The sequence below is a fragment of the Mycteria americana genome, chromosome 1 (assembly GCF_035582795.1).
Source record: "Mycteria americana isolate JAX WOST 10 ecotype Jacksonville Zoo and Gardens chromosome 1, USCA_MyAme_1.0, whole genome shotgun sequence".
In the NCBI taxonomy this organism is placed as follows: domain Eukaryota; kingdom Metazoa; phylum Chordata; class Aves; order Ciconiiformes; family Ciconiidae; genus Mycteria; species Mycteria americana.
In genome coordinates, this window is record NC_134365.1 from 84,950,410 (window position 1) to 84,969,484 (window position 19,075).

Consider the following 19,075-nt stretch of genomic DNA (forward strand, 5'->3'; position numbering starts at 1 on the left):
GGCCTTCAAGTTTGGTATGCATGCTGGAATGGCTATTAAACCCAGTTCATGAACAGCCTAGGTATTTTTTTTTTTTTTAAGAGTAGAACAGCAGCAGCCCCTTTTGCTCAAATTCTTGTTTGTCCACCTCTGTCACTTGGAATTTACTAGTTCCCCTTGCTAAATGCCCCAAGCACAGCAGCTCCCAATGTCCATGTGGGGCTGGTTCTTCCTATGCCTCAAGTTTGGCACAGCGAGATTCAAAACTAAGATCTAGCAGACGTGCTGTAGCAAAAAGGTGTGAGGGCAGTTCCCTTCTGCTAAGACAGAAAGAGGTCCCCTTCCCGTCTTTACATAGTATATGGGAGAGGCATATTCAAAATCAGGAAGAAAGATGTTTCAAGGCCCCAGGTGGGAGTTTTCCTCCCCCTTGTAGCACCATTAAGAGACCAAGACATGGGCTTATGCATGGCAGTTTCAATCAGTTAAATTCCTTCTCATTCTTCTTGAATTCAAGACCACAGGGGACTGTCCCATTCTTCCCCACCCCAGCAGGATGCTCCAAAGCTGGCAGCTGCCCTGGGGTCAGAACAAAAGTGAGACCTCTGGCTTCAGAGCTGTTAGGTCTCCTTGAGGACATTGATCTTGGCACAGATCTTGAGAGCTGGTCCCAGCTTGATGTTCATGGCACTCATGAGGTGTTCCTCCTTCAGAAGCAACAGGGCCTGGCCATCAATTTCCTGTGACCGAAACTCCTCAGCAATCTCCTGGCACCCTGTGAAACCAAAAAACCAGCACTGAGAAACAGATTTGCCCTGGGCACTCCCCTTGTTCCCACTCTTTGGACCTCTGGCAGGTACAGAAAGCAAGCTAGGAATCTAACCAACCCCCCTCCCCACTCTACTCCACAGGCTGCCTGAGGAGTACAACTCATCCATCTGTATGACCTACTCCAAATCAGAAACATGTACAAAAGTACAATAAGAGCACTAGGCACCACTGACACCACTTTCTTTCCAGAAAGCAAGCCAACAAATTTCCCCATGCTACTGGATCACAGGACTGCAGGAGAGGATCTTAACTTCACCTTGCAGTGATGCAATGAACTCGTACACTTCCTCCACACTCCAGCGACTGGGACTGGTGGACAGGAAGACTGGGTTGATGCCATGTAGATCTGGGGTAGGTGGGGCCATACTAGAGTTTGCTAGGTCCCTCTCTCCATGACTGGCCCTTACTGACAGGGGTCCTGGAGATGTAGGGGACAAAGCTTCATCATAGCTGGAGTTGTCAGAGCCTCGACTTGAGTCTTCCTGGCCCTACAAGCCCATAGGAAAGAAAGAAAGAGAGGTGTTTTGTAAGAAATTCACAATTACTAGGTGCAAAACAAGACATTGGGAACAGCAGAAGTTGTCCCAACAGTCTGGGACAACTGTTTCAAGCTGTTGGTCCAGGGGCAGCTGACACAAAAGCTCCCTGATGCCAGAAAGGGGAGACTTTTTACTCTCGTCTCCCTTCCTCTTCCTTCTCTCCATCCTACCCCAGTCCATTCCTCTTCCTCACGTCAGTTCTGAAGCTCATTCGATTCTTCTATAATCTGATTCAAATAATTCATATGGAAGAATGCTAATCAAATGGGAAAAGTGGATTGTTTTCTACCAAGGCTGTCAGCTGATCTCACTCACCAAGACCTCCAAGACACATGCAGGAGTGAACACAGAGTGAACAGAACAAGTACAAATGTGAATCCACTTTTTGCAGTCAATGAACAATTAGAACAGCTCACTGTGCCTGTAACAACTGTGTCAATGTGCACTTGGCATGTCTTGTATGACTACATCCGCTGTGAGAAAGTGGTACATCCAGCAGTGACAACTTTTACACTGAGATCTGTCTCGACAGGACTATGTCCTTACCCTGTGGCGCTTGCCCTGGATCTTTGTTCGAGCAATTTCAGAGCTGCTACGCCGTGGTCCCCGTCGGCGCACACGAGCATAGTTAGCTTCCTGGAATTCCTTCATCTTCTTTCTCTGCAGCCGAAACTGATGGCTGCAGCTGACATTGTACCTCAAATAAGTAGAAGCAGAGCAGCAGTTAGGAAACAGCAACTATCTAAACCTACTGCTTCTCCTTGCTCTAGATGGGGATAAAACTCCTCTTTACCATCAAGTTCTGTTCCTCCTCCTTCTAAGACTTCCCCTTGGAAGGAACCAGTCCAGACTTCTGACACAAGCAATATTTGGACACCACAGTCTTGATCTAACATCTGAAGGGTCAATTAAGTCATTCCCCTAAGGGAAAAAAGACCCATAACAAGCACTCTGCTACCAATAGGAGGCAGCAATGACTAGTTTAACTTCTCCCCAGGTTTTTTCCCCAATGCTTCCTCGTGTCTTTGTCTAGTATCAATGCAGCAGACAGCTACCAGTATGCATTCGTTTTGTCAGTCAAATGTACATTGGACTGAAGAGAGGTTCTTTGGAGCCCAAGAACTTCCCCCTTCCCATTTCATTTTCTGAGCAAGTCAGAAATCCTGTTTACACTCAACACCACATCCACCTCTCCAGACCTAGAAGCATTCACAAATCATTTAGAGTCCTAAAGGATCTCTGTGGCCAGTGTCTCCCATAGAGGGAGGATCAGATGTACTGAAGTGTTGTACCTGGAAAAGGGGCACATGCCTAGTTCCAGAGAATGTATAGTCAGAGAAAAGGAAGATTATGTCTTGCTATTACCTTTTAGCACAGGTCATGGAACAAAACCTCTTGGAGCCACGGAACTGGGTTGCTGGGGCATACTTCCCACAGTATTCACACTTCAGCAAGTTTGCCTTCTTATCAAGCTCTAGCGAGATACAGAGATACACACCAGTTGATGATCTGAACTGAAGCAGATCACACACAATGATTCCCCATTCCATTACTCTTCTTCTGAGCAGACAGATTCCAAGCACTATTCTCCACTGAATCTACTCAGTAGCTAGCTTGGGGAAGTAGCTGGGGAAAAAGAGGCAGAAGCTCCACTAATTAGGACCCCGGGATATTGAACAAAGCAGTTTATTTCTCCTTGTCAGTACTGTTTTGCTGAACAAGCAAAAAATAGCATATCCTTCATATCCTAAAAGGCTGTGGGGGAAATCTCCATCACTGCACTCTCTGCTGTGTCCACACATCCTTCACAGCCTTCAGAGTCATTAGAGACAGGTACAGTTCAGATTCTCCTGCTTACTACTGACACAGGGTGTGTTAGATCATATTAACAACAACAAAAAGGTATTGTGTTCTGGCACTCAAGAAAAGGAGATCCTAGGCCCATAGCTTGAGTCTCTAAGGGGTTAGCAGGAAGGGATACAAGTCCATAATGTATAAAGTTAGTAATACAGTATCAGAGAGCAGAAACTTTCAGTAGCACTAGCTAGGCCTCCTGGTGCTGAAACTCACCCACAGAAGCACTGTCTCCTCCTGGAGAATTGCTGGACAGGTTTTCACTCTGGCCAGCAGGAGCCTCTCCCTGCAGCGGTTTCTCAGATTCTTTCAGCAGCTGAGAACAACCCACCTAGACATGAAGAGAAAGGCTTGGGCCCATCAGTAAAGGATTCTCTGTGGCCACCACCCTCTGCAAGATATATGCTGCTCATACCTTATTACAACTCAGAAGAATCCCTCTGCCTACTAGGGAAGGAGAGATGCTGAACAAAGTTATTACTCCTTCCTGACTCACAGGCCTGGTGGTTCATTCCAAGATCACCCAGTACTCTCTGCCTTAAATATCCTGCAATTACATGTAACTGCATTTCCCCTTATTTGCTTTAACTTCACTTGCTGGGCAAGAAAAATGCAGGGCATCTTTCCCTCACTAAAAATCAGAACCACCTTCTTAACAGTTCCTGCATAAATTACTGCTTTGGGGACTACTGGAGAAAACCATTCCCATCACACTGATTTTACTCCTTCCAACTCATTCTCTTTAATGTCACCACTTAATGCCTTGCTTCATTTCCTTTCTCCTTTCCACACCTTCCTCCTTTCCCTTCCTCTTCACTGTCTGTGTCTCAGGCTAAAAGTGCTGACTTGGAACATGGGGAAAGAAACTCCTGTCCAAAGATGGAAGCCCACCACCCTCCCAAGAGAGTGCTACACCTCCTTCCCCCACAGCAGAGAATCCTTACTGGAAAGGGCTCTGCTCCTTCCTGGATGACAAAGCCCTCAATGATGTGTGTGAGGATCTGGGGCTTGACGATGGCTTGTGGGGGTTTAGAGTCTCCCATCTGACGTGACACCATTGCCAGGTTTGGGGTGGGAGCAGAGGTGGGGGTGACTGATGCTCCTTCACTTGAGGTGCTATTTGACGTTGCAATAGCAGCAGGATCAGATTTATCTGGAAAGTTAACAGCACAAGAGTCAGTTAACTTTGCTCCATCTACTTCAAATGGAATACAAGATCAGATCATTAGCACGCACAAGCGGAGCTCTCCTTTGTACCTCACCTCCAAGGCCACTCTTCTCCTCCATGTTCTTGGGGCTCTCTGTCACAGGAGAGGACCTGGCAGGCAGGAGCGCAGTGACACTGGGTGATTCCTCCTTCTCCTCCTCTGACTCTGCCTTGCGCTTAACCGCTAAGGTCTGAGACTTGCCCTGTGTGAATAAAGAGGAACATGTAAGCAGAGAGAGGAGCCCTAAAGCAAAGAACAAGACAGACTGAAGGCAAAAGGAAGATGCATCCTGCTCCATGATACTTCATCTCTAGCCTGGTTCCTTCTCATGGAAATGCCTCTAGCTCCCTCACAGTACATAGTTCTGCTTAGGAGCATTTGCCTAGCAGGGAGCAAAACTTCATGTTTCAACATGAATTGGGCCATTGATATAATACCAGGACACTGTGTGAACCTCAAGGGATTATTCCAGGAAGAAAGAAATGGAATGGCAGTCACCCAGCAGTTTCCAAACAGGCTTTTGGCTAGACCAGTTCTGTTTCAATGAAGGAGAGCCAAAATAGCAGGGGAAACATGTTGGATGAGAGCAGAATTGTCCCCCCACTCTAAGCAATCAGACAAATCCTGTGACACCTTCCTGAAGAAGCAGCTAGAGTTTAGAAACAGTCTCAGCAACTGACATATCTAAGGATATAACAACTAAGGATATCTGCACTGGCAAAGTGCTGTTGTCCCAGGGAGTTAGGCAGGCCCTAAGCTGGACAATTCGGAGCAGCATGGATGAGGCCTGTGGAACATGAGCCATCTCTGTTTTCCTCTGCATAGTCTGTTGCTAGGGGATCCTCTGAGTCAGTGGCTGGTACCACACAGCAAGTGGTCTCTGACCTGGAGGTACCCACACCTAGTGAGGAGAGGGGAGTTCAGTCTTCGTGGCCCACTCAGCTCTCATCTCTCTCCCGAGAGAGACAACAAAGAGGCCAGTTATTGTTTGTATTTGGTTTATGTGGCAAGGTTTTGGTAGCGGGGTGGCTGCAGGGGTGACTTCTGTGAGAAGACACCAGAAGCTGCCCCCATGTCCAACAGAGCCAGTTCCAGCCGGCTCCAAGAAGGACCTGCCGCTGGCCAAGCTGAGCCTATCAGCAATGCTGGTAGCACCTCTGTGACAACGTATTTAAGAAAGGGTGAAAAATACTGCGCAACAGCAGCTGGGAGAAACAAGTGAGAATATGTGAGAGAAACAGCCCTGCAGACACTAAGGCCAGTGAAGGAGGGGCAGGAGGTGCTCCAGGCGCTGGAGCAGAGATTCCCCTGCAGCCCATGATGAAGACCATGGTGAGGCAGGCCGTCCCCCTACAGCCCATGGAGGACCACAGTGGAGCAGATATCCACCTGCAGCCCATGGAGGACCACACACCAGAGCAGGTGGATCTACCCTGAAGGAAGCTGTGACCCCATGGAGAGCCAGCCCATGCTGGAGCAGGCTCCTGGCAGGACCTGTGGCCCCACAGAGAGAAGCCCACGCTAGAGCAGCTTTTCTGGCAGGACTTGTGACCCCGAAGGGGACCCATGCTGGAGCAGTCTGTTCCTGGAGGACTGCACCCCATGGAAAGGACCCACGCTGGAGCAGTTTGTGAAGAACTGCAGCCTGTGCGCAGGACCCACGTTGGAGAAGTTCATGAAGGACTGTATCCCATGGCAAGGATCCCATGCTGCAGCAAGGGAAAAGCATGAGGAGGAAGGAGCGGCAGAGACAAAATATTATGAACTGACCACAGCCCCCATTCCCCGTCCTCCTGCACCACTCAGGGGGAGGAGGTAGAAGAGTCAGGAGTGAAGCCGAGCCCATGAAGAAGGGGGGGAAGTGATTTTTAGATTTGTTCTTATTTCTCATTATCCTACTCTGATTAATTGGCAATAAACTAAATTAATTTCCCTAAACTGAGTTTGTTTTGCCCATGATGGTAATTGGTAGGTGATCTCCCTGTCCTTATCTCGACCCATGAGCTTTTCATTGTATTTTTCTCCCCCTGTCCTGTTGTGAAGGGGGAGTGATAGAAGCAGCTTGATGGTCACCTGCCAGCCAGCCAAGGTCAACCCACCACATTGTTAAATGTGATATTTAGTACGTGATGTGGACACCTACCCCATTTGGGGCAGGGTCTGAGTCTCATCTATTTACTTCATGCAAGCCTTTGAATGATAATGTGGAAGAGAAATGCTTGTAGTCAGTAACCCCAAGGTTTGGATTGGAAATAGTGTTTTCAAGAGCAAAAAGTCTCCACATCCCTTTACCCAAACCCCTTACCCATCCCATCCCACTGACCTGCGCCTGGACTGCAACTGGTGTCCTAGGAATGAACAAAGAGAATCCATATGCTATTTTCCTTCTCAATGGTATCACTTACTGGCAACTGGACAGACTGCATGTAGAATGCTGCTGGCATCTGAGCCACAACTGGAGAGGAGGCTGGGCTCTTCACCATGTGGGCTGTCCCTTGAACTTGTGCCAAATTCACCCCTGTGGTGAGAGGAGGACCTTCCTGTGAGGATGCTGGAGCTGAAGACGATGATGGGGAAGCAGCATGGGCTTGGGAAACAGGCTGGACCACAGCTGGCATTCCCCGGGATGTCGGCACTGCTGCAGCAATCTGAGCCAAACCCAGAGCTTGGGCTTGGCCTGAGCCCTGCTGCCGAGTACCCACCACCTGCACTGGGATGTGTGGTGGAGGCTGCTGTGTTGCTGACATTTTGGCAGGCCCAAGCTGAGGCGGTTTGATGGGGGTGACCAGAGATTTTGACTGAATTGGAACAGGTGACTTGGTGGCTGGCTGGCAAGGACTGTCCTGCTGGACATGCACAGGCTGTGGCTGGGACTGCAACATAGGTTGCACCACAAGGGTCTGAGCCTGCTGCTGGTTTTGAGGTGGAGGCTGCTGCTGTGGAGCTTGAGCTTGCTGCTGCTGTTGGGTCAGAGATGGTGCTTGCTGCTGTTGCTGCTGTTGGGCCAGCTGAAGATGGGTGGCTGTGTGGAGGAGCTGAGACTGGCGGTGCTGGAACTGCTGCTGGTGATGAATGGCGATCTGCTGCTGGATTACCACCTGCTTCTGCAAGTGGATCTGCTGCTGCTGCTGGATCAGTGAGTGTGGCTGGATCTGTGTATATGTGGCTATACAAACACAGAGCGGGAAAAGTGGAGAGCACAAGTTAGCAACAGTGCAGTTGGGAACAACAACAAAAAAAAAATGGCAGGCAGCCACTGCACTGGTTTGAGTCATTAAGCTCCAAAATGACTGACAGCTTACTGGCAGAGGACATGAGGGACTAAATCAACTTCTCTTGCTAATAGAGAGGATAACCCCTAGAGACAAGCCCCTGGGAGCCCAGAGGCTGGGAGGTGTGTTGGAAAACCTCTCACCACTGGGCTTTCAAATGGAACTCTTGCAAAAGCCCAGTGGGCTCGAAGAGAAGAAACAGGTCTGCACTTACCTGAGCTGATCAAGGTCTGGCTGGGTGCTGGTGTAGCGGTCCTGGTCAGGTTCATGCCCACCGTTCGCTGTCCGCCACTGTCCGTTTCACCCTTCTTTGTGGCTGCATTCTCTGTCTCTGTCTGGCTTCCCTGGCTGACAGTCACAGCCTGGGCAGCTGCTACTGGTAACGGCTGAACCACCCCTGTGCCCTTCCTTTGGCAGCTGCCAGCAGCACCAGCCGAGGAGGTCTGGCTCAATCCCGTTGAGGTCTGGCTCCCACCACTTGCCACCACACCCCCTGAGACACCATTGCTGCCTGCTGCCCCCTGGCTCAAGTTGAGGGACTGGCCTGCGCTGCCAGGGGAGGCCTGAGCCACTGCCAAGGTCTGGCCAGTGCTGCTGGCCTGTGGCAAGCCTGAAGCCTGGGAGCTTCCTGCCAGAGCTGCCTTCTGAGCAGAGCCTTGGAGCTGGGCGTTAGTGGCTGAGGTCTGCTGGCTCCTCACAGCCAAGTTCTGCACCTAGAAACACATATACAAAACAGAATCCGTTTGCTTTACATACATTACTTGCTGGAAATTTGGCAGAGAATGCACAAGCAACACAGTCTACTGGGATGGAGGCTAAGTTGATGCTTCAAGTCTTATGTGGGGAGCTGGCTAACACTGCAGGGCAAAGCTCAGGCACGGCCCTCCCCAGGAAACACATTATCCTGAACTCCCTCCTGCCCCACCTCTGATGGAAGTTAAAGATCTCGTGGCACTTTCTGAACAGCACGTGAGGACACCACCACTCTCCAAGGCATGGGACAGCCTTCAGACCTGCCTGCCGTGCCTTTGCATTGGTAGGACCCAATTTAGCACGGCTCTAAAAGCGCCGAGATAACCCTTTAAAGACTAGTCATTCCTTTTCAATTTTTGTGCCACCTGCCTCCTCCCCCTGTGCAGGGCTTTCCACTCAGCAGGCCCACAGATCTACTCATGACCTGCAGCCCTTCTGATTTCACCAGTTCCTCTGCATTTTGGTGCTGCCATCCTCTGTATTTACTCCTCCTCCAAATGCAGTGTTACCTTCAAGTTTGATCATGGCTGACCTTCCTTCAAAGAAACTGCTCCAGACAAGAAAAATATGAAGTAACTACAAATCCCAAGAATGACTGGGATAGGACAAGGAAAATGGGAAGCCATGGCAGCTCCCTGACCTGGACAATTACTTATAGATGAATGCAGGAGCTACAACCTTGTGGCCTCTTCGGCCTTGGGCATCTTTACAACAAACCAACTAGGTGAAGGAATACTACCGCTGGCAAAGACTCTTCATTGCAGAGTGACCGAAAACTGGACACAGAACTGAACAATTCTTTTCATACAAGGACAATCGAGAAACTGTGAAGATGGGATTGATCCAGCCCGTAGCTCACCCCAGAAATTTTAAGCAGAAATGAATCCCATCTCTGGAGGCAAAAAGCAAACATGAAAAAACAGTGGCGAGAGAGGACAGAATCTCCTGCCTGCACAGGGACACAGGCTGGGGATGAAATAGAGCTAATCTGCTATACAGGGACCGCTGGAGACAAAGACCACGGTGTGGGGTGACGGAGAGCAGGGGAAGGGGAGGACTCTGGGAGGGGGTGTCACTGACCTGGTCTGTGTCTGCATGGACCCCAGGAGACTGAGTGGGTGGTACCTCCTGCTGGACAGCGGCCACAGCCCCGTTGGGCATCAGGATGAGTTGGGAGGCAAGAGGCACATTGCGGCCCAAGGTCCGGTTTACCTGCAACAGGTTCCCCAGCTGTGGCTGTTGAGGGAGGGTCAGGTGATGTGGAATGAAAGGAACAGAAGGGAAGAGAGAAAGACAGACAGCGAACCACAAGCAAACAGATTACAAAGCAACACTGGGCTGCAATGTCACACATTGCAAAACCCCCAACCCTCCCTGCACTGTAACGCTGAACATAACCTTCAGGAGCAGGAAACTGGGAACAGTTTCCTTACAGAAACAAGCACTCTTCTATCAAACATGGTCCTGGGCCAACTCCCACAGACTGCCCAAGGGTGGCTAAAAGACTGGGGTATCATTGAATTTTCAGATGTATATCCAGGACTGGTTGAGAAACAGTGATAAAAGACATACATCCAAGAGCAGGGTTGCTTGAAAAGAAGAGGATTACAATCTGTATCTAAAGTCAACTGAGTCAACAGAAAAATATTTTTCAAGTAGGTAGCCAAACCCCAGACTGACAATATAGTCATGCCTAATGTTTTATATTTAGCAGCACTTCAAAGCAATTAAAAAGATGACATATTTGTTCATGTTGATTTATGTTTCTAGACTTACTTGAATTCTGACTTACGTCCCTGAGCTCAGCAGTGGTAGAAGAGAGTAATTTACCATATATCTGTTCCAGCATTGAACCAGAAGAGTAGCTTTATTTCTGTGAGCTATATTCAAGTCTAGGACATATATTTCACATTTACACTCTAGTGAGAAGTGCCATGGGATCTTTAACATCTATGCAGAGCAGAGACAAACATGGGTCTTAACGATCTCACCTGAGCCACACAATACAAAGCTCATCTACTCTCAAAAGCTGAGCCCAGAGTCAAACTTCTGGTTTCAGTGACAAGAGCTTCCTCATCTGAATTTAATCTATAGTGCATCACCCTTAAAGCTAGAGTTTGTCCAAAGGCATTGGTAATCCCAAGCAGTGAAACCCTGAAATGGCTAGGAAGTGGGGTTCATGGTCAGGACACATTTTGCATACACATCTCTTACCCGGAGATACATCTGGGCCTGTGACTGGTTGAGAGGCGGTGAGGTGGTATTCCCAAGGAGCACAGACTGTGTCAGGGTTGTGGCGCTGGGGGAACTCACGCTCTGGGACCGACTGATCAGCTGAGCAGCTGATGTGGTGGCTAGGTTGATCTTAAAACAGAGAAAAGCCCCAAATCATATATAAAGAGACAGAGGCAAAGAAATAAGTACAAATTCACTTACTGGGGAACAGCCAGAACAGATATTTTACAGTTTTTTTCCTGTATCCCACAGGGGACCAAGAAGAAAAAAGTTCTTGTCTTAGAGTGCTTGTCTTAGAGGCTACGCAATCTAAACTAGCCAAAGCCCTGGATGCTAACCTCATTTATATGCTAACCTCATTTGTACGCTGAGCCCAAGTATCACTGTTAGCATGCAACTGCAATAAGAGATCCAAAAGAAATACATCATTTTCTCCAGCCTCTCAAGTAAAGGAAAAAACGCACAAAGTAATCTCTACCCTACCAACTCATCTACTCTCTGAACAAATCCCAGTTCCTCAATACTCACGACAAAACCATACTTCCTCTCATTCAACAAACTACTACTCTGCTCAAGAAAAAAAAGAGCATTCCCTTTCAAGCTGCTCATGACTCCTTCTCCTTCTTAGAAGTCCTGATCCTTTTCTAATCCATGACAATGTAATCCCCAAAGCCTCAGCAAAGAGAGATCAGTGTCTACCTTTCCAGCTAAGAGGCCTCTCACTCTGAAACCTCCTCTGGTCTCCTCAACCCCCACCAATAATGATAGCACCCTGAATTCTCAAATTGTCTGCATCTTGTGGATTCCCAGCATTCTTAGAAGCTGCGTTTCCCTGGCTGACTGCCTTCCTAAAAGACAAAGAGGAGAAAGAAAAAGGCGCGGGGTGGGAGGGAGGCTTTGATGGGTGTGTGAGGGAGCAGTTACTTACAGAGGCCTGGGTGGTGGTGGTCTGTTGTGGGGTGCTGGTGTTGGGGGAGCTGGCCTGTCTACTGGCTGCAATTGTAGCCTGCAAGAGAGATTGACAGGGAAATGAGTACCTGGAACAAACTTAAATCCAGCCCAAATATTTGGCTTTGTCAGAACACCTAGTCCCATCATCATCTTCTCCCATTCCTGAGAACAGGAGCACAATCTAACCATTACAAATCTCTGCTGTGTGCCCTACAAATCAGGTGCAGCAACTCAGCAAGGTACCTCCTCTTTCCCAACCAGTTCAGTCCTATAGACTACCCAAGGCAGTGGACAACAGACCCTTACAGTGCATGACCTCCAGTCCTTCCACCCATGAGTACATACCCTACTCTTGCCCCAGCTTGTCATGCTACACACTGCAACCCTCATCCTGATGCTGCAATCCGTTGTTAACACCCAGACGTTCCCCGTAATATTAGCAATTTGCTAGGCTAGTTAGGCAGTTTAGTAACAATGCAATGATATCACTCCAAGTAACAAATTTCAGATTACAGCACACATGGTTTGTGGAGGAATGTAAATATTGTTAGATTTCCCCCCCCCATGATCCCAAGGGAATTCCACTGTACAAGTTTAGTTAGTTTTATTACTAAGATTTGTGCAAAACTGGTGAGAGGATTCTATTCCCTCTATGCTATAAAAACTGCAGGTTTTTGAGAACAACTAAATCCTGGACTAACAGCCAAGGAGCACGGCTACTGACAGAGATATTGTTACACAGACAGAACTGTATTCACATCACACATAATCCACCTTCAACTGATGACAGTCTGGTAGGTAAGCAAAGTTGCTAAAGAAAAAAAAAAATCACTCAACAATTATGCATCATAAAATATCTTGATTTGTATAAACATATCTCAATCAAAGAAACACCATTCTGTCTGGACAAGATCTACCCCAGATCCCTCTTGCTACTAACTGGTAAAGAAACATGGGCTACTAAGTTTCGAGACAGAAAATTCAGAGGATACCACCTGAAATTTCAGGCACACAAGACCAAGTCTATTCTCAGAGAAGTAACAATCCATGGTTCACTTTAATACAGTTTTTAAACACTACTGCATCCACTGCTGATTTAACCACCCATCTTTTATTTAAAGAAGGTGCAGGGGCTAGTCATAGGCCTCTGAAGTGCAAGTTTCCTGATGGGGATGCCAAATTTTATCTTCACCTGCTCTGTACCTGAAAACCAAATGAATCTTTGCATCAGACTTCCAGTTTACTAGCTGTTTGTATTAGCTTTAAACAATGTGTTTAGGGACTCATTGTCTTATCATAGATCAGGATGACCTTGGTGCTCAAGTCACTGTATAAAGAGAGAATCTCTGGATCTTCCCCACAGAACGATCCAATTCCTCTCCTTCTGGCCCTTGGCAACTCACCTGCTGGACAGCAGCCAGGCTGTGAAGCTGGGCACTGTTAAGCTGCTGCTGGAGCATAAACTGATGAAAGTACTGGGCTGCATTGGGCTGTCTCTGGAGTGCCTGCAGGGCCTAGAGAAAGAGGAAAACCCAATTGTCAAAAATAGCGTGCCCTTGAAATGTGATTAGCGAGAACAATGAAGACATAAATAACAGCCATGAGACCATCCCTAGACCCCATGAAAAAAGCAAAGTGACTAGATTAGCACATCAAAATGCGTAGTACAGCTACAAACTTGTAACAGACTGAATCACAGGTGTATTCCAGGACAGCGGGAAGCACACTTGCAAGAGTTGAATAAACTCCAGGAATTTGGGGATGTGCGTGCTCAAGCAGGCAGACAAGTGTTCCAGTATAGTATGTATATGGAGGATATACCCAATATAGAGGAACTGGGGTGATAAACTGAATGGCTTGCTCTAGAATAGCAGGCTAAAATCAATCTATTGGATCACAGTACGGATTAAATCTAAGAGGCTGGACACCAGAGGAGTAACCTATAAAACATGAAGCACAGTATCAGGCTACAGGAACTAAACATCAGGCCTAGCACAAGAATTTCTAAATCTGAAAACATGACAGTCCTTCAAGCACACTCCCACCTTGACACACGACAACTCAGAGGAACACAAAAGGGCTCGCCACCACCTTCCACTGATGCACTTGCCACCCCAGAACATAACAGCATCTCACCTGTACTGCCTGTCGCTCATAGAGAGACATCTGCGATATCTGAGGACGGGTGCTTCCTCCAGAACTGGAGCTCCCGCTGGTGGAGCTGGAGTTCTGCTCACTTTCAGTCTCCATGGTGACAGGATCCCAGGAGCTCAGGCTGAGACGGACTCCTGATCTACATTGAGAGAATTGGAAACTAAGTCAGGCTAGAGAAAGAACCAAACCCTATTTCACTGCATTACACAGCTTTTTTTACTGGAATATCCCAGTACCAGGCTCCTTGCACAGCTTTGCTACATCACAGGGGACCAGGGATGCTGGGGTTCTGAAATCACCCAGAAATTATACTCATGGTTTAAATCTTTTATTAGCACAGTCAGAATTGTAATGCACACATGCTCATATTTTTATTGCCATGCTACAGTTGGAAGCTACAGCATCCTGAACTCTTAAAAAGGCAGCAGAGTGAAAGAGCAGCTGCAGCTCATTCAGACAACCATTTGGTTACAGATCTGATCACCTCTCCTTCAAGAGAGGTTAGTGAACTGAGGCAAGTTGCACTGTGCTTCCAGCCTCCCACTGCACTTCGGCAACTTCTGATCCTCTCTTCCTCCCGACCCACAAGAGGTATAGTTATCCCACAACTCCGCTGCCCTATGGCAGATATACCAACTCTGTCCCTCCTTCTCCCCCCAGTTTAGCCCCCAGCCCTCAAATGTTTCTTTCTTTCTCTGATCACATGGACTTTCCAGCTACTTGTTGTTTCTGACAGATCGTAACTTGAATATTAGACTGGAAGCTGGTATCTGTGGTGACAAGTTGCTTTCAGGAGGAACAGAGTCAGAAGCAGAGTGGATGAAGGGTTCGCTGGCAACACTTGTGAGGGGAAAGCTGCTAAAGAGATCATGCAGAGCCAGAGAGATCTTCCAGCAGCAAAAAGATGAGTTGCAGTGAACCGCAGGACTGAAAAAGGACTGGAGGAGGCTTTCATCAGCGAAAAGGAAGAGAAGTGAGACTGAAGAGCAGCGCATTGGGATGATCAGGGAGTTTCCTGCAGCAAGAAGCATGGGCTACACAGGGAGTAGGAGGGATCAGAGTCAGAAAAGGGAAAGCACAAAAGTGATTATTTAACAGAATTCCGCTGAAAAAAAGTTGACTTTTCAGAAGGATATCATTCCATGCAAGATTTAAAAAAAAAAAGCTTCTGATAGTCTCAATATCACTGACAGCCTGTTTGTTTCCAAAACACCAGCTGACTCCCCTACAAGGTATCTGAGAGACCTCTAAATGAGACCCCTAGGCTTCCAGGATCCCACAGCACCAGCACAGCCCCTGTGTCTAGACCTTTTCAAATCTGGAGGGTTTGAGCTTCACAGCCTTCACCAAACACAACTTCTTCCCAGTGCGTAAACAAACAGATCAGCGCAGCAGAAAAGGAGGTGCAATAATAGTCTTGACCAGACAACTTTTTAAATTCTGGAATGGTGTTAAGGGCAGCAGATGACTTTAAAGTAGTGCAACAGCATTAACACTGCAGAGGATGGCTGGCTAAATCAGGGAACTGCTGCTCCAAACCTGCTCCTCAAAATCTGGAAAATTCTGTAATTGACAAGCAGATAGCTGCTGCTCCAGTCCTGTCTTCCCCACGCATCTTTACTTCTGCCCTCAAGTCCTGCCCAGGCATCTCCCTGCTAATCCAACACCGGCTTCCTGCACTGTTTCAGCAGTGGCTGTCGGTAATTCTGCCCTGCGGAATTCTTCTCCTCAACTGAGACACACCCCCTCTTAACTGGCCACTACTGTCTTCAGGCACAACTCTTATTACAGCTAGAAACAGTTGGTCAATAAGCCTATCTAAAATATAAAAGCTCTGGAGAAGACAATTGCCTTAAAGATCTTCCACAGGGGGCAGCACCACAAAAAGTAAATGAAGCCTGAAAATAAATAAATTGAGAAGGGAGAGAATACAGACTTCTTGAAAGAAAGAAACTGTGGTAGATAAATGAAGTACTTCAAATGGGGTTAAAATGCAAGTCAGAGCGAAGCTACACACACTACACCACATTACTTAGTAGCTCAGCTACCATTAGGAGACAATTTCTGTTCCCTTGCCCACCCTCAACCTCCCCGTGCAGGTTCCTCCCAGCACTGACCTCACTTCTGGTGCTCACTAGATCAACTTGTTAACTTTGCAGAAAAGCTACCCTAAACATCATTTTCTGCCAGATCACCAAGTTGAATTAGCTCACTTGTGATGCAACAAGTGCCAGTGAGAGAGAAAAGAAGGTAACTAAAGTTCAGCTTAGCTGTAGCACATACCCTTACCTCAACAGCTGCACCTGAAGGAGAAACCTGGCTTCTGACTTGGTGCTCTGTTCCACCAATCTGTGTTTCCTCAGTAAACAGCACCATTGTTTCTTAAGATTTCCAGCATTTTTAAGAGTTCCACATTGATCTAGATCTTCTTAAAATCAGGTCCTAGCACAAACAAGAATCCTACTGAAACACCTCTGGGATGAGAGGCATCAAAAAATTTCAGTCTCTGTGTAGGCAGAAGGCCTTTTGGGGGCGTGGATAGAGAAGCATACTCTCCCTTTGCAGAAGGGAGGTAAAGAATTTTAAGTCACTCACAGCAAGCAGGGTTATCCAACTCACAGCAAGCAGGGTTATAAGCAGGGTTATCCCCTTCCAAACACAAAAGTGAAAAGGCACAGTATTTCCCCAGGCAAGTTCACCTAAGGATGCAGCTCCATGCTAGTGTAATCCGATCTAAATACAGGCTATTCCCACACAAAATAGCACAGATTACACCCTCTCCCCTCCTCCAAGCACACCTTCCAGCACCCTCCTCTTACGAAAATCTAGCGATCACCGGGCTATCGGGTCACTTGACTCAGCTAGCTGCTCCGTGAGATGGATAACCTACTAAAAATGATTAAACCGTGGGTTTTCCAAAAGATTGAGTTAACCAGTTCACCTTGCAAACATAATCAATTGTTCCCAAGCAAAAAAAAACCCAGCATAACAATACTGCCATTACTGGAAATGAACCTTTGAACAACAGCTAGAACTGTACCCCTAAAAGGCAGACACGGAAGGATACAAAGGCCTATTAACACCATGGCAGGAACGACAGCACAGCAGAAAGGAAGGGAAGAAGGGAGAAAACGAGCTCACGGAGCAGTACAAACACGAGAACATGGGCCAGTCCAGAGCCTAACCCACACTGCTGATCTCGGCACACACCAAGAACACCACAGGTGGCCCGTCTACAAGTTCCTGACCTTTCTCAAGTGCAAGAGCAGAAGAGTCCGGCCAAACATCTCCTCTCGTCACTGAACACTAGGTCGGAGGTAAAAAAGTTTTACTCGCTCACCCCATCCATTCCCCCTGGCACGTGACTGCTGCCTGCAGAACATTTTCTGACCTTATAACTGGTTTTGTGGCTTCATCCTTGAGAAACTAAGTTAGCGAACAAGTAAGATTTGCACAGGTTTGCCCACGGGTTTCGGGGAGAAAAACGAGCAACCAGGACTACAGCACGCTCCTCGCTCCGTTACTGCGGCTTTCTACAACACAGCCTCCGAGCTACGCAAGCAGAGGCGTGAAGCTGCCGGGACGCGTTAACTCTGCTCTGGGATGCTCTGGAAGCAGCAGCAGGCGCGGCTCTCGAGCCCTGCAGGACCCTCGCACCACCTGTTCCCCACCCCGGCGTGCCCGCCCCGCCACCCGCCTTTCCCCGCCAACCGCCTCGCCCGGCCAGCGCGGCCGCAGGCGCCCGGCAGCGAGGCGGGGGGCAGCGCGGCGGCGGCCCCCCCAGGCCGCCGGCAACTCCGGCAGCAAAGTTGAGCCGACAGAGAGCGTGCAGGCGCCCTGCCCGCCTGCCTGCCCGCCTGCAACACGTATGTACCGTGCACGCAGCCCCGCCGCGGCGGGAGGCGGGGATCCGCCGCAGGATGCCCGCCGCGGGGAGCTGAAGAAAGGCGCGTGTTTAACGCCCGGCCACCGGCGGGGGGAGCGGCGGCTGCCCGGCAGGCGGGAGCGGGGCTGCGAGGGGGAGTTGCTGCCGGCCGCTGCTCCCGGGGCCGGGCCGGGCCGGGCAGACAATGGCTGCTCCGCCGCCGCTGTCAACTTCCAGCCCGCCCCGGCCCCGGGGAACTCTCCGCGCCGCGGCCGCCCGCGCCCCGGGCCCGGCCTCACCTGCAGCCGCCGCGGCACTGCCCCGCTCCGCTCCCGCAGCGGCGGCGCCGCCGCCCCCCGCCCCGCCGTGAGCCCCCGCGCCCACCCGAGGGACCCGCGCTGCCGGCGTTACCGGAGCCCCCGGGCCGCCGCCGCCGCCGCCTGACACGCCCCCCGCGCGCGGGCAGCCAGGCCGGGCCCCGGCCGGGCGGGGCGGGGCGGGGCGGGGCGGTGCCCGGGGGCCCCGTTGTTGGGGGAGGGCGGGGCCGGGGGCGTTACCTCGCGGCGGCTGCCGGCGGGCCCGGCCCGGCCGCGGCCTGGCAGGGCAGCCCCGGGGGGGGCCTGGCGCGGCCGCGCGGGGCGGGGGCGGGGCCCACTCGCGCGCGCCGCGCCCCGGACGGCTCCGCCCCCCCTTTTTTTTCTGTCTTTTTTTCTTTTTTTTTTAAATCTTGGCCTCTGGGGCTCCCCGCCGCTCCGTCACTTCCTCCCTCGAGGCGCTTCCGGGCACGTGACCCCCTTCCCTGGGCGCCGCTTGCCGTTGCCCTGGTGACGGCAGCCGGGGCCTGGCGGGACGCGGGTTCAGGCCCGGCGGCAACGGCGGGGCCGAGCCGGGGCCGGGGCCGGGGCCGGGGCCGGGGCCGGGGCCGCGGCCGCGGCGGCGGCCGGGGCCGGGGCCGCGGCCGCGGCCGCCGCTGCCGCTGCCGCTGCCGGGACCCGCCCCGCTCACTCGCCCGGCCCTGCCGAGGAGGGAGGCTCAGTACCTCGGTCGCGGCCTCCTGCCGGGCTCGCAGGGGAAGGGGACCAAGGCATCAAAGTCTTGATAAGCACCACAACCTGGCTGTCCAGCAGGCGCAGGGTGCCCTTCGCCATTCAGAGCGGACGTCCTCTGTGCTGGGACACGCTTTGCGATCGGTCCTTCTAGAGAGTGGTTAACCTTGTTAAACATCAGTAGTTTTATGTAGGTTGTAAAACGTTTGTCTTGGTTCCTGGAACAAGGTTTGATGAACAAACAGGACACAGCGGTAGTAACGGTGCCGGGGAGGTTCTCTGTCCAGGTTGCGTAGAGCACATGTAGAGGTGCACAGTGGAAACCTGCATAAGCGGGGTAAAGAAACCACAGTGCCAGAGCTTGCTGGCAACTCTTAGAAGAGAAGCT

The 19,075-nt window shown here is 50.1% G+C and overlaps 1 protein-coding gene across 10 annotated transcripts; it reads right to left on the reverse strand.

The window, feature by feature from the left end:
- Positions 1-80: 80 nt before the first annotated feature.
- On the reverse strand, positions 81-18,278 carry PHC1 (polyhomeotic homolog 1). Of its 10 annotated transcripts, none has more exons than XM_075509127.1 (17): positions 17,941-18,136; positions 17,117-17,202; positions 16,066-16,218; positions 13,759-13,915; positions 13,026-13,136; positions 11,600-11,677; positions 10,651-10,800; positions 9,517-9,648; positions 7,898-8,396; positions 6,817-7,577; positions 4,466-4,613; positions 4,148-4,356; positions 3,420-3,534; positions 2,715-2,823; positions 1,896-2,046; positions 1,067-1,298; positions 81-754 (listed from the first exon to the last, which is right to left on the reverse strand). In XM_075509127.1, exons 4-17 carry the CDS (start codon positions 13,870-13,872, stop codon positions 600-602), a joined length of 2,964 nt encoding a protein of 987 aa, XP_075365242.1. In that variant the 5' UTR covers positions 13,873-13,915; positions 16,066-16,218; positions 17,117-17,202; positions 17,941-18,136; the 3' UTR covers positions 81-599. The 10 variants fall into 10 exon arrangements, with proteins under 10 accessions (XP_075365242.1, XP_075365185.1, XP_075365193.1 ...); XM_075509070.1 differs by having other exon boundaries at positions 9,517-9,672; XM_075509078.1 differs by lacking the exon at positions 17,117-17,202 and having other exon boundaries at positions 9,517-9,672.
- Between the last annotated feature and the right edge of the window lie 797 nt (positions 18,279-19,075).